The 15,368-nt window shown below is 40.5% G+C and overlaps 1 protein-coding gene across 5 annotated transcripts in view; it reads right to left on the reverse strand.

Moving 5' to 3' along the window:
* Positions 1-15,368, reverse strand: part of CCDC169 (coiled-coil domain containing 169) — a 63,651-nt gene that overhangs the window by 44,365 nt on the left and 3,918 nt on the right. For all 5 annotated transcript variants that reach the window (XM_056561927.1, XM_056561924.1, XM_056561925.1 and 2 more), the window contains exon 2: positions 10,411-10,493. In XM_056561927.1, coding sequence (XP_056417902.1) covers positions 10,411-10,493 — 83 coding nt within the window. The remainder of the gene's footprint in view (positions 1-10,410; positions 10,494-15,368) is intronic.

Consider the following 15,368-nt stretch of genomic DNA (forward strand, 5'->3'; position numbering starts at 1 on the left):
CAACAGGTTAGGGACGGCCACACATATCACATTCCCAGAATGATGACTCAGAGCACAGGGTTTGGGGTGGGCATATTTTTTTTTAGTTTTGGCTTTGCTCTGGGTCATCATTCTGGGAACATATCCTATTTTATTATTATATTATTTTCTGGCCCACTGTACCCCATATTACGGGCCACTGTACCCCACCTGTCTACCCCAGTTACGGCCTGTTGTCCCCCATAGTGTTCCCCTATTTTAGGGCTCAGTGCTCCCCACCCATTAACGCTCCTTGAGGGGGGGTCCCACATCCTGGCTGCTATAATAAGCTCAAGGCCCCTGACTGACCTCCTACTCCAAGACCTGGTGTGCACCCGCGGAGCGAAAATCATCAAAAATTAAGGTATGTCCTTACTCCAAAGAAATGTATTTACAAATTTTGGGGGGGTATTTTCTGCTATTAACCCTTGTAAAAATGTAAAATTTGGGGGGAAACACATTTTAGTGAAAAAAAAATATTTTTTTTTTTTACATATGCAAAAGTTGTAAAACCCCTGTGGGGTATTAAGGCTCACTTTACCCCTTGTTACATTCCACAAGGGGTCTAGTTTCCAAAATGGTATGACATGTGGGGGGTATTTTGCTGTCCTGGCACCATAGGGGCTTCCTAAATGCGACATGTCCCCCCCATTTCAGCAAAGTTTGCAAATGTGACTCCTTCTCTTCTGAGCATTGTAGTTCGCCCGTAGTGCACTTGACGTCCACTTATGGGGTACCTACATACTCAGAAGAGATGGGGTTACAAATTTTGGGGGGTCTTTTCTACTATTAACCCTTGCAAAAATGGGAAATTTGTGGGGAAACCCACATTTTAGTGAAAAAAAATATATATTTTTTTATATATGCAAAGGTCGTGAAATCCCTGTGGGGTATTAAGGTTCACTTTACCCCTTGTTACGTTCCCCAAGGGGTCTAGTTTCCAAAATATAATGCCATGTGGTTTTTTTTTTGCTGTCCTGGCACCATAGGGGCTTCCTAAATGCGACATGCCCCCAGAGCAAAATTTGCTTCCAAAAAGCCAAATGTGACTACTCCTCTTCTGAGACCTGTAGTGCGCCAGCAGAGCACTTTTCACCCCCATATGGGGTGTTTTCTGAATCTGGAGAAATTGGGCTTCAAATTTTGGGGGGTATTTTCTGCTTTAACCCTTTGTAAAAATGTAAAATTTTTGCAAAAACAAGCATTTTAGGTAAAAATGTTTAGTTTTTTTTTACATATGCAAAAGTTGTGAAAACCCTGTGGGGTATTAAGGTTCACTTTACCCCTTGTTATGTTCCCCAAGGGGTCTAGTTTCAAAAATATAATGCCATGTGGGGTTTTTTTTTTTTGCTGTTCTGGCACCATAGGGGCTTCCTAAATGCGGCATGCCCCAGATCAAAATTTGCTTCCAAAAAGCCAAATGTGACTACTCCTCTTCTGAGACCTGTAGTGCGCCAGCAGAGCACTTTTCACCCCCATATGGGGTGTTTTCTGAATCGGGAGAAATTGGGCTTCAAATTTTGGGGGGTATTTTCTGCTTTAACCCTTTGTAAAAATGTTAAATTTTTGCGAAAACAAGCATTTTAGGTAAAATTTTTAATTTTTTTTTACATATGCAAAAGTCGTGAAACCCCTGTGGGGTATTAAGGTTCACTTTACCCCTTGTTACGTTCCCCAAGGGGTCTAGTTTCCAAAATATAATGCCATGTGTTTTTTTTTTGCTGTCCTGGCACCCTAGGGGCTTCCTAAAGGTGACATGCCCCCCAAAAACCATTTCAGAAAAATGTTCTCTCCAAAATCCCCTTGTCGCTCCTTCCCTTCTGAGCCCTCTACTGCGCCCGCTGAACAATTAACATAGACATATGAGGTATGTGCTTACTCGAGAGAAATTGGGCTACAAATACCAGTAAAAATTTTCGCCTTTTACCCCTTGCAAAAATTCAAAAATTGGGTCTGCAAGAAAATGCGAGTGTAAAAAAATGAAGATTTTAAATTTTCTCCTTCACTTTACTGCTATTCCTGTGAAACACCTAAAGGGTTAAAACACTTACTGAATGTCATTTTGAATACTTTGGGGGGTGTAGTTTTTATAATGGGGTCATTTGTGGGGTATTTCTAATATGAAGACCCTTCAAATCCACTTCAAAACTGAACTGGTCACTGAAAAAAAGTGAGTTTGAAAATTTTGTGAAAAATTTGAAAATTGCTGCTGAACTTTGAAGCCCTCTGGTGTCTTCCAAAAGTAAAAACTCATCAATTTTATGATGCAAACATAAAGTAGACATATTGTATATGTGATTCAAATTTTTTTTTATTTTGAATATCCATTTTCCTTACAAGCAGAGAGCTTCAAAGTTAGAAAAATGCAAAATTTTTCATTTTTTTCATCAAATTTTGGGATTTTTCACCATGAAAGGTTGCAAGTTACCGTAAAACTTTACGACTAAGTTAAAGTAGAATATGTCACGAAAAAACAATCTCGGAATCAGAATGATAACTAAAACCATTCCAGAGTTATTAATGTTTAAAGTGACAGTGGTCAGAATTGCAAAAAAACGCTCCGGTCCTAAGGTGTAAAATGGCCCGATCCTTAAGGGGTTAAAAGCTTCTTTATTGATACATACTCACAACATGAAATGCAGTCAGGGAGAGGGATCTGTGCAGGGGGGGGGGGGGGGTAAGTAGTAGGCAACAGACTCTGTTTCACTCGTTACACAAGCTTCATCCGGCCATATCTACCTGGAATTCTGTGCTGCTTCTTATACAGGTGGGCGGCCAATCGCCAATGCTCAGGACCGCCCTCCTCACCTGCCGCACCTGATGAGTTCTCGTTAGAGTCTCGTCATTGGCTAACCGTCGCCATTTTTGTAAGTGCGTCAGTATAAGAAAGCATATACATAGAAACTTGTATATATACATGTGCATATTAAAAACGAAATAGTTAAAAACAAGGTGCATAATCTACTTTTTCATTGAAACCGCTGCTGCTGCTGCTGCTGTTTGTACGATCCAGTATGTTTCTCTTTGCAGTAGGTATTGATCCAAGCTTATCTCCGGTCTGGGTTTAACTCTTTCTATCCCAGAGAACTTCAGATGATCCAATTGTCCTTTGTGGGCTTCCATCATATGGGCAATAAGACGCGGTGCTCCCTTTAAGGTACGGAACGAATATAGGTGTTCCCTAATCCGAGCACATAACTGTCTTATTGTTTTGCCGATATAGTAGAACCCACAGGGGCAATATATGACATATACAACAAACTTAGTTCTACATGTAATGAGATCAGTCACCGTGTGCGTAATTGCACCCAGTCTCATAGTTTTTAACTCAGCATTATATTTGCAGAAATTACATGACTTACATGCAAAATTCCCTTTCGGGGTATACTTCTCTAGCCATGTGTTCTCTGTATTTTTCTTTGTTTTTACTTGTTTTTTCAGAATGTCTCCTATAGTTTTGTTCTTTCTGTATGAAATTAATTGTTTTTTGCTGGCGACTTCTTTCAATTCTGCATCACTTTCTATTATGTGCCAATTACGTCTGACCGCCTGTTCTATAGTTTTATTCAGGGGAGTATTCTGGAAGGTGAATCATTTCTGTTCTAATGTGTATGTCTTATTCTTATTTTTATTTTTCAGTAAATTAACTCTTTGCATTTCAATTGCTCTTTTTCTACCTTCTTTTATTAGTTGTAATGGATATTGTCTTTCTATGAGTCTTTTTTGTAAATCATCGGCTTGTTTGTTAAATGTCTCATCTCGTGCATTGTTACGTCTAAGACGAAAAAATTGTCCATAGGGAATACCCTTCTTCACTGATGCTGGATGGGAGCTGTGATAGTGAAGAAGGGTGTTCCTGGACATATCTTTTCTATATCCTTCACTCACAATCTTATTATCATTAACTAACAGTTTCACATCTAAAAATTCGATGGACGATCCTCCGAATTGAGATGTGAAAGCAAGATTCATTTTATTCGCTTCGTTTAGATGTCTAACAAAGCTGACAAATTGTGACTCTGTCCCAGCCCAGGCTATTAGTATGTCGTCCACATAACGGGCATAACATTTCAAATGCCCGATATATGGATTCGTAGAGGAGTAAATATATTGCCTCTCAAATTCCGCCAAGAAGAGGTTTGCATATGTACAGAACACCGGGGTACCCATCGGGGTCCCGGTGCCCTGCTTATACTAACAATCTCCAAACATAAATGTACTGTTAGTTAGTACAAAAGAAAGTGTATCTATTATGAACCCAATAAACTCTTCAGACTTATTGGACCTTCTTAGTCCTTCCTTGACAGCCTGTACACCCGTATCGTGTGGTATACCGGTGTACAGGCTGACTACATATATTGAACACAGCTTCCATTCGCTCTCCCAGTTCAAATCTTCCATCATCTGTAAAAGATGCAGAGTATCCTTTATGTATGCAGGTATTACCTTCAACATTGGGCTCAATAGCCATTCCAAATAATGTGAAAGGTGTTCAGTGACGGATGTCCAGGAACACCCTTCTTCACTATCACAGCTCACATCCAGCATCAGTGAAGAAGGGTATTCCCTATGGACAATTTATTCGTCTTAGACGTAACAATGCACGAGATGAGACATTTAACAAACAAGCCGATGATTTACAAAAAAGACTCATAGAAAGACAATATCCATTACAACTAAAAAAAGAAGGTAGAAAAAGAACAACTGAAATGCAAAGAGTTAATTTACTGAAAAATAAAAATAAGAATAAGACATACACATTAGAACAGAAACGATTCACCTTCACCTTCCAGAATACTCCCCTGAATAGAACTATAGAACAGGCGGTCAGACGTAATTGGCACATAATAGAAAGTGATGCAGAATTGAAAGAAGTCGCCAGCAAAAAAACATTAATTTCATACAGAAAGAACAAAACTATAGGAGACATTCTGAAAAAACAAGTAAAAACAAAGAAAAATACAGAGAACACATGGCTAGAGAAGTATACCCCGAAAGGGAATTTTGCATGTAAGTCATGTAATTTCTGCAAATATAATGCTGAGTTAAAAACTATGAGACTGGGTGCAATTACGCACACGGTGACTGATCTCATTACATGTAGAACTAAGTTTGTTGTATATGTCATATATTGCCCCTGTGGGTTCTACTATATCGGCAAAACAATAAGACAGTTATGTGCTCGGATTAGGGAACACCTATATTCGTTCCGTACCTTAAAGGGAGCACCGCGTCTTATTGCCCATATGATGGAAGCCCACAAAGGACAATTGGATCATCTGAAGTTCTCTGGGATAGAAAGAGTTAAACCTAGACCGGGGATAAGCTTGGATCAATACCTACTGCAAAGAGAAACATACTGGATCGTACAAACAGCAGCAGCAGGTCCCCTCGGTTTCAATGAAAAAGTAGATTATGCACCTTATTTTTAACTATTTAGTTTTTAATATGCACATGTATATATCCAAGTTTCTATGTATATGCTTTCTTATACTGACGCACTTACAAAAATGGCGACGGTTAGCCAATGACGAGACTCTAACGAGAACTCATCAGGTGCGGCAGGTGAGGAGGGCGGTCCTGAGCGTTGGCGATTGGCCGCCCACCTGTATAAGAAGCAGCACAGAATTCCAGGTAGATATGGCCGGATGAAGCTTGTGTAACGAGTGAAACAGAGTCTGTTGCCTACTACTTACCCCCCCCCCCCCCCCCTGCACAGATCCCTCTCCCTGACTGCATTTCATGTTGTGAGTATGTATCAATAAAGAAGCTTTTAAAGAGAAGACTGGTGAGTGCCGATGTTTTTCTAACTCTCCACTGTATTGATAATTTACAAATCTGTTTACCTTTCTGGCCCCAGCTGATTAAAAAAAATGTGTTTTCCACCAGAGGGCCCCTTTAAGATCTGCTCCTATAGGCAGAGTTAAAGGGGTACTCCCATGGAGAACTTTTTTTTTTTTTTTTTTTAAATCAACTGGTGCCAGAAAGTTAAACAGATTTGTAAATTACTTCTATTAAAAAAATCTTAATACTTCCTGTACTTATTAGCTGCTGAATACTACAGCGGAAATTCTTTTCTTTTTGAAACACAGAGCTGTCTGCTGACATCATGAGCACAGTGCTCTCTGCTGACATCTGTCCATTTTAGGAACTGTCCAGAACAGCATTTGTTTGCTATGGGGATTTCCTTTTACTCTGGACAGTTCCTAAAATGGACAGAGATGTCAGCAGAGAGCACTGTGGTCATGATGTCAGCAGACAGCTCTGTGTTTCAAAAGGAAAATAATTTCCACTGTAGTATTCAGCAGCTAATAAGTACAGGAAGGATTAAGATTTTTTAATAGAAGTAATTTACAAATCTGTTTAACTTTCTGGCACCAGTTGATTAAAAAAAAAAAGAAAGTTTTTCACCGGAGTACCCCTTTAATCCTTCCAATACTTTTAAGGGGCTGTATACTACAGAGGAAATGCTTTTCTTTTTGGATTTCTCTTCTGTCACAAGCACAGTGCTCTCTGCTGACCTCTGCTGTCCATTTTAGGAACTGACTAAAGGAACCCAAACTAATTTGAAAACTTAACTTTTATTTAATACTAGCTTAACACCCGGCGTTGCCCGGTTTTTCCTTCCTAATCCTTGTTGGGGAGGAAAATAAACAAAGGAGGAAGCTTTTGACTTCATATCCCGTCCTCCTGTTCTCCTATCCCGACCTCCTTTTCCCGACCTCCTTTACCGGTCCTCCTATCTCGACCTACTATCCCGTCCTCCTATCCAGTCCATCTATCCCAACCTCCTATCCAGTCCTCCTATCCCGGTCCTCCTATCTCGACCTACTATCCCGTCCTCCTATCCAGTCCATCTATCCCAACCTCCTATCCAGTCCTCCTATCCCGGTCCTCCTATCCCGGTCCTCCTATCCCGGTTCTCCTATCCCGACCTCCTATCCCGGTCCTCCTATCCCGACCTCCTATCCCGGTCCTCCTATCCCAGTCCTCCTATCCTGACCTCCTATCCTGGTCCTCCTATCCCGGTCCTCCTTTTCCTTGACCTCCTTTACCGGTCCTCCTATCCCGACCTCCTATTCCGTCCATCTATCCCAACCTCCTATCCTGTCCTCTTATCCAGTCCATTTATCCCAACCTCCTATCCCAACCTCCTATCCGGTCCTCCTATCCCGGTCCTCCTATCCCGACCCCCTATCCCGGTCCTCATATCCCGGTTCTCCTATCCCGGTTCTCCTATCCCGGTCCTCCTATCCCGACCTCCTATCCCGGTCCTCCTATCTTGGCCCTCCTATCCGGACCTCCTATGCCGGTCCTCCTATGCCGACCTGTAATATGTGTACCAGGTATTGAAATATCTCCAGCCGTATGGCAGTTATGTGAGAACATACATTTCCCATTGATTTGCATGGGACTTTAGACAAAAACCCCGACCCTCACAAATGGGGGTAGTTAAGGGTTAAATTAACTATCCTATATTTTAAGTGGACATATAAGTAACATGTGACCAAGTATTATCGAAATATCTCCAGCCGTTTGGAAGTTATGCAGTAACATATATTTCCCATAGACTTGTATGGGACTTTAAATATAAACCCCGCCCCTGGCAAATGGGGGTGAGTAAGGGTTAAATCACCTATCCTATGTTTGTTGTTGACATATAAGTAACATGTGTGCCAAGTTTCATGTTAATATCTTTAGTCGTTTGGACGTTTTTGTGGAACATACACACATATACATGTTGAGTTTTAGATTAATTTAAATAAATTAATATTAGTGCTCATTGGCCACTAGGTGGCAGTAGTATATTACAATTACAGCTTTGTGCATATATGTTCTAATATTTTCCAATATGCTATATAGCAGTGGTCTTCAACCTGCGGACCGCCAGATGTTGCAAAACTACAACTCCCAGCATGCCCGGACAGCCACCGGCTGTCTGGGCATGCTGGGAGTTGTAGTTTGGCAACATCTGGCAGTCCGCAGGTTGAAGACCACTACTATACAGCATTAATGGGTTTACCGATTTCTTTCGTTTTTGACAGCCTCGTGCCCTTTGTGAAAAAGCCATTTCATGGCGAAACGTCAGGAAGAAGGGATCTAAGTTTTAGAGCAGCACTGTCATATAGTCAAATGGAAAATAGGGAATACTGTAAAGTCAGCTGGCAATATTAAAATGATAACACAGCCAGTTTAGTTCATCAATGCTGGATGCATAATTGAAAAAGTACATACTGGCTGAATTGTGCCAGCAGGCTGTCAAAAACTAAAGAAATCAGCAAATCCATTAAAGGGGTACTCCTGTGGAAAACTTTTTTTTTTATATCAACTGGTGCCAGAAAGTTAAACAGATTTGTAAATTACTTCTATTAAAAAATCTTAATCCTTCCAGTACTTTTTAGTACTTAATCCAAAAAAGAAATGCATTTCCTCTGATGTCATGACCACAGTGCTCTCTGCTGACCTCTGCTGTCCATTTTAGGAACTGTCCAGAGCACGAGAAAATCCCCATAGCAAACATATGCTGCTCTGGACAGTTCCTAAAATGGACAGCAGAGAGCACTGTGGTTGTGACATCAGAGAAATCCAAAAAGAAAAGCATTTCCTTTGTAGTATACAGCCCCTAAAAAGTACTGGAAGGATTAAATTTTTTTATAGAAGTAATTTACAAATATGTTTAACATTCTGGCACCAGTTGATTAAAATAAAATAAAAAGTTTCCCCCGGAGTACCCCTTTAAATAATTATAGCTGTGAGCAGTAGCAATGCAGGAGCACAGCCTACTGGGCCATGGTTATAAAATGTAACTTTCCCTTTAAATTGATGAATTCACAAGGTATGTAACGTAAGGGATGATAAATACTAGTGAAAAAATGCATATGACAATTGTAAAGCGTAAAGAAAGGATATCTTGTAAAATCTGCTGATGAGATCATAATACATAATGGACGGAAGAATATCATTTGTATGTGAATGGATTAGGTCAGTGTTTCCCAACCAGGGGTGCCTCCAGCTGTTGCAAAACTAGAACTCCCAGCATGTTGGACTATACAGTAAGTATATAGTAAAGGTCAGTGTTTCCCAACCAGGGGTGTCTTCAGCTGTTGCAAAACTACAACTCCCAGCATGTTGGACTATATAGGAGTATATAGTAAAGGTCAGTGTTTCCCAACCAGGGGTGTCTTCAGCTGTTGCAAAACTACAACTCCCAGCATGTTGGACTATATAGTAGTATATAGTATAGGTTAGTGTTTCCCAACCAGGGGTGTCTTCAGCTGTTGCAAAACTACAACTCCCAGCATGTTGGACTATATAGTAGTATATAGTATAGGTCAGTGTTTCCAAACCAGGGGTGTCTTCAGCTGTTGCAAAACTACAACTCCCAGCATGTTGGACTATATAGTAGTATATAGTATAGGTCAGTGTTTGCAAACCAGGGGTGTCTTCAGCTGTTGCGAAACTACAACTCCCAGCATGTTGGACTATATAGTAGTATATAGTATAGGTCAGTGTTTCCCAACCAAGGGTGCCTCCAGCTGTTGCAAAACTACAACTCCCAGCATGTTGGACTATATAGTAGTATATAGCATAGGTCAGCGTTTCCCAACCAGGGGTGCCTCCAGCTGTTGCAAAACTACAACTTCCAGCATGTTGGACTATATAGTAGTATATAGCATAGGTCAGTGTTTCCCAACCAGGGGTGCCTCCAGCTGTTGCAAAACTACAACTTCCAGCATGTAGGACTATATAGTATAGGTCAGTGTTTCCCAACCAGGGGTGCCTCCAGCTGTTGCAAAACTACAACTCCCAGCATGTTGGACTATATAGTAGTATATAGTATAGGTCAGTGTTTCCCAACTAGGGGTGCCTCCAGCTGTTGCAAAACTACAACTCCCAGCATGTTGGACTATATAGTAGTATATATTATAGGTCAGTGTTTCCCAACCAGGGGTGCCTCCAGCTGTTGCAAAACGACAACTCCCAGCATGTTGGACTATATAGTAGTATATAATATAGGTCAGTGTTTCCCAACTAGGGGTGCCTCCAGCTGCTGCAAAATTACAACTCCCAGCATGTTGGACTATATAGTAGTACATAGTATAGGTCAGTGTTTCCCAACTAGGGGTGCCTCCAGCTGCTGCAAAATTACAACTCCCAGCATGTTGGACTATATAGTAGTATATAGTATAGGTCAGTGTTTCCCAACCAGGGGTGCCTCCAGCTGTTGCAAAACTACAACTCCCAGCATGCCCGGACAGCCGTTGGCTGTCCGGGCATGCTGGGAGTTGTAGTTTTGCAACCGCTGGAAACACCCTGGTTGGGAAACACTTGATTAGATGGAGGCCCCAATAATGAAACAGACCAAGGGCTCCATTAATAGGAAACCTTTACCTTCATCTTCCACACTGTTCAGTTTTCTTTCCAGGTCGGTGACTGTGTGTTTCATTTCCGATATTGATGCTTGAAGCATTTCCCTATGCAAAAGATAAAAGTATAGAATTGATGACTGATCTGCCCTAGATTTTTAAATGGATTCTTTTCCAAATCTGTCATGTGAAAATGTTCTAATGATAAGAGCTCGTTCACACTAATGGATTTATAAGGCGGAATCAGAAAGGAAGGTCCACGTGGATTCATCCTCTGTCCATGTCAGGAACTGTCCAGAGCAGGAGAGGTTTGCTATGGGGATTTGCTCCTGCTCTGGACAGTTCCTGACATGGACAGAGATGTCAGCAGAGAGCACTGTGGTCAGACTGAAAGGAAATTCAAGACGAAAAGAACTTCCTGTGGATCATACAGCAGCTGATAAGTACTGGAAGGATTAAGATTTTTTAATAGAAGTCATTTACAAATCTGATTAGGAAAATTCACTAGCGCTGAATGGATTTGGATGTGATCAGTGGCTGGACTGCTGCTTGGCCAATAGATGTGCTCTCCTGATAATGCACACCGATATATAATGGATATAACAAAAAGTATTATTGAATTGGCAAGCGCTGTCTCAGACACATATCTATTAAAGCTAGGTGGTAGGGACTAACCTGATGCTGCTGTAGGAGGAGGGAAAGATCCTGATGATATGGATGAAACTGTAAGTGGTGTGAGGAAATGCTCACCTGATGATCAAAAATGAGAATACAGTGACTGGATTACATAAAGATATGCATGTCAATTTAATTGAGCTCTATCTATAAAACATGGTCTACCTTTAAATGATCGGTCGCGCTGGTGCGAGCGATGGTGGTTTGAATGGCTGATGTGGTAAGCTGAAGGGGTGATATTCCTATGGTATAAAACGGATTATACAATCTGGTTTTGGTGAGAAGAATGATGAATACTTTCAGCAGAGTCGTTCTTATTAATACCTGTTCAGGAGCTGTATTACTGATTCCGTATGGGTATTGTAGAGGAAAATGCTTGATGCTGTGGGCTCTCCCTGAGGGTACTCCAGAGGTTGAAAAAAATGCGAATGAAGACCCTTTATACCGTTCAACTCTGTATAATTTATAATAATAATATAGTCACAACAGAGTATTGTAAGCTAATGGAATGTCCACAAAGCATAGGAGTATTTTTATAGGTAGATGATTACTATTAAATCGCTTAGTGGCGTACCTGATAAAGCTCCCGCAGGTACCTGTTGCGCGGTCAGCACTGTTGCGGGCCCTCAATGGAGGTATTCCTGGATTAATAAACAGGTATGGAGTTGGAGTTCTGTCCGGGAAATCGTTGGTTGTAATCCGGTTAGTTGAGGGGAGCGTTTGACGGCAGTGGGAGTGCGCCCCGGCCGGTGGCGTCTCAACCTACCTGCACGCTCGCTGTTAGGTGAATCAGGTGGAGGTGATTTGGATCTGAGTGACGTCACTACGGTATCCTCTGTGGTCCACAAACCTATCGACGCGTTTCGGAAGGCTGTCGGCTTCCTTCGTCTGGATAGAGCTGGTGGCTTGATGGTCCAATTCTTATAGCGGCGTGTCTCCGATGTTAACCCCTTACTGACCGGATTAGCAATGTGTTGTTGCTCATGGTTACAGATATGCAAACAGTTCCAATTCAGCATTTAAACCGTGAGGTACTAAAGAATTGAGGTTAAATATCCATTTGGTTTCACTTCTGGATAGTTGTGCAATAAAATTACCTCCCCTCCAGTGGGGGGTGATTTTTTCTAATCCAAAAAATTGGGACATTTTAACTGATTGTTTGTGCATAGTTTTATAGTGTGCAGATAACGGGTGACCCTCAAAGCCTTGTTGTATGTTATATATATGTTCTTTGATACGCACACCTAATTGCCTCTTGGTTCTACCCACATATATTTTATCACAGGGACATCTAATGGCATATATGACTCCCTGTGTCTTGCAATGTATGTGACTTCTGATTTTATATTCTGTTTGTTCTTTGCTGTTTTTCACACTTGTTGTAGGATATTTATTCTCCATAGCTTTACATGCATTACACATTTTGCAAGGATAGAAACCATTTTTTAGGGGCAAGAAATTACAACTGGTGTTTTCTATATCCCTCTTTTTTGTTGTTTTATTCTGTATTGAAGGTGCTATGAATGTTCCGATGTTTTGGGCCTTCTTATAGACAAAACTCGGTACCTTTGGTATAATGCCCCCCAAGATTTTGTCTTCCAGTAGAATGTTCCAATGTTTCTTGATTATTTTTTGAAATTGCAGACTATGTTTATTATATTGAATTATTATTGGGATTTTTGTATTGCAATTTGTGTCCTCTTTCTTTCCAGTTGTTTTGTCTTTTGGTATTAGTAATTTTTCTCTATCCGCTTCAAATACTTGTTGTTGGATTAGATTTAAATCTTCCTCTTTATATCCCTTACTGATGAATTTCTTCTTTAGGTCCTCGGATTCCTGACTATATTGTGTTGCCTCTGTGCAATTTCTTCTTAGCCTAAGGAATTGACTTCTGGGGATGTTTTTCAGCCAAATTGGTAAGTGGCAACTATCTCTCTGAATAAACGAATTGCTATCTGTTAGTTTGAAATATGTATGCGTAGTTATCTGGTTGTTAAAAATATTGATAGTAAGATCTAAAAAATGAACAGAAGTCTGGCTGAAAGACACGGTGAAATTTAAACTACTTTTTTTGCAACTACTCAAAGAAGTCACATGGAAAGAGGAGTACATTATAGGAACTCTGGATATTACATCCCTGTATACGGTGATAGAAAACAAACAAGGCCAGTATGCGGCGGAATATTTTTTAAATAAACAACAAAATATGCCACCGACCCAAACTGATTTTATCGGTGAATGTATTAATTTTATACTCACCCACAACTATTTTAAATATGATAACACGTTTTTTAATCAGAAGTGGGGAACCGCTATGGGGACGAGGTTTGCGCCCAGTTACTCAAATCTATATGTCGGACTCTGGGAGGAAGAAGCCATCCACCCAGGAGGAGTCTTGTGCGCAAACCTCGTCCTCTGGCGTAGATTTATTGATGACATTTTATTTATTTGGAAAGGGGGGCCTGATAGTCTGGCTTCATTTTTAATAGATATCAATAAAAATCCGTACTTTTTAAATTTCACCGTGTCTTTCAGCCAGACTTCTGTTCATTTTTTAGATCTTACTATCAATATTTTTAACAACCAGATAACTACGCATACATATTTCAAACTAACAGATAGCAATTCGTTTATTCAGAGAGATAGTTGCCACTTACCAATTTGGCTGAAAAACATCCCCAGAAGTCAATTCCTTAGGCTAAGAAGAAATTGCACAGAGGCAACACAATATAGTCAGGAATCCGAGGACCTAAAGAAGAAATTCATCAGTAAGGGATATAAAGAGGAAGATTTAAATCTAATCCAACAACAAGTATTTGAAGCGGATAGAGAAAAATTACTAATACCAAAAGACAAAACAACTGGAAAGAAAGAGGACACAAATTGCAATACAAAAATCCCAATAATAATTCAATATAATAAACATAGTCTGCAATTTCAAAAAATAATCAAGAAACATTGGGACATTCTACTGGAAGACAAAATCTTGGGGGGCATTATACCAAAGGTACCGAATTTTGTCTATAAGAAGGCCCAAAACATCGGAACATTCATAGCACCTTCAATACAGAATAAAACAACAAAAAAGAGGGATATAGAAAACACCAGTTGTAATTTCTTGCCCCTAAAAAATGGTTTCTATCCTTGCAAAATGTGTAATGCATGTAAAGCTATGGAGAATAAATATCCTACAACAAGTGTGAAAAACAGCAAAGAACAAACAGAATATAAAATCAGAAGTCACATACATTGCAAGACACAGGGAGTCATATATGCCATTAGATGTCCCTGTGATAAAATATATGTGGGTAGAACCAAGAGGCAATTAGGTGTGCGTATCAAAGAACATATATATAACATACAACGAGGCTTTGAGGGTCACCCGTTATCTGCACACTATAAAACTATGCACAAACAATCAGTTAAAATGTCCCAATTTTTTGGATTAGAAAAAATCACCCCCCACTGGAGGGGAGGTAATTTTATTGCACAACTATCCAGAAGTGAAACCAAATGGATATTTAACCTCAATTCTTTAGTACCTCACGGTTTAAATGCTGAATTGGAACTGTTTGCATATCTGTAACCATGAGCAACAACACATTGCTAATCCGGTCAGTAAGGGGTTAACATCGGAGACACGCCGCTATAAGAATTGGACCATCAAGCCACCAGCTCTATCCAGACGAAGGAAGCCGACAGCCTTCCGAAACGCGTCGATAGGTTTGTGGACCACAGAGGATACCGTAGTGACGTCACTCAGATCCAAATCACCTCCACCTGATTCACCTAACAGCGAGCGTGCAGGTAGGTTGAGACGCCACCGGCCGGGGCGCACTCCCACTGCCGTCAAACGCTCCCCTCAACTAACCGGATTACAACCAACGATTTCCCGGACAGAACTCCAACTCCATACCTGTTTATTAATCCAGGAATACCTCCATTGAGGGCCCGCAACAGTGCTGACCGCGCAACAGGTACCTGCGGGAGCTTTATCAGGTACGCCACTAAGCGATTTAATAGTAATCATCTACCTATAAAAATACTCCTATGCTTTGTGGACATTCTATTAGCTTACAATACTCTGTTGTGACTATATTATTATTATAAATTATACAGAGTTGAACGGTATAAAGGGTCTTCATTCGCATTTTTTTCAACCTCTGGAGTACCCTCAGGGAGAGCCCACAGCATCAAGCATTTTCCTCTACAATACCCATACGGAATCAGTAATACAGCTCCTGAACAGGTATTAATAAGAACGACTCTGCTGAAAGTATTAATCATTCTTCTCACCAAAACCAGATT

This window comes from Hyla sarda, chromosome 2 (assembly GCF_029499605.1).
Source record: "Hyla sarda isolate aHylSar1 chromosome 2, aHylSar1.hap1, whole genome shotgun sequence".
NCBI lineage: Eukaryota > Metazoa > Chordata > Amphibia > Anura > Hylidae > Hyla > Hyla sarda.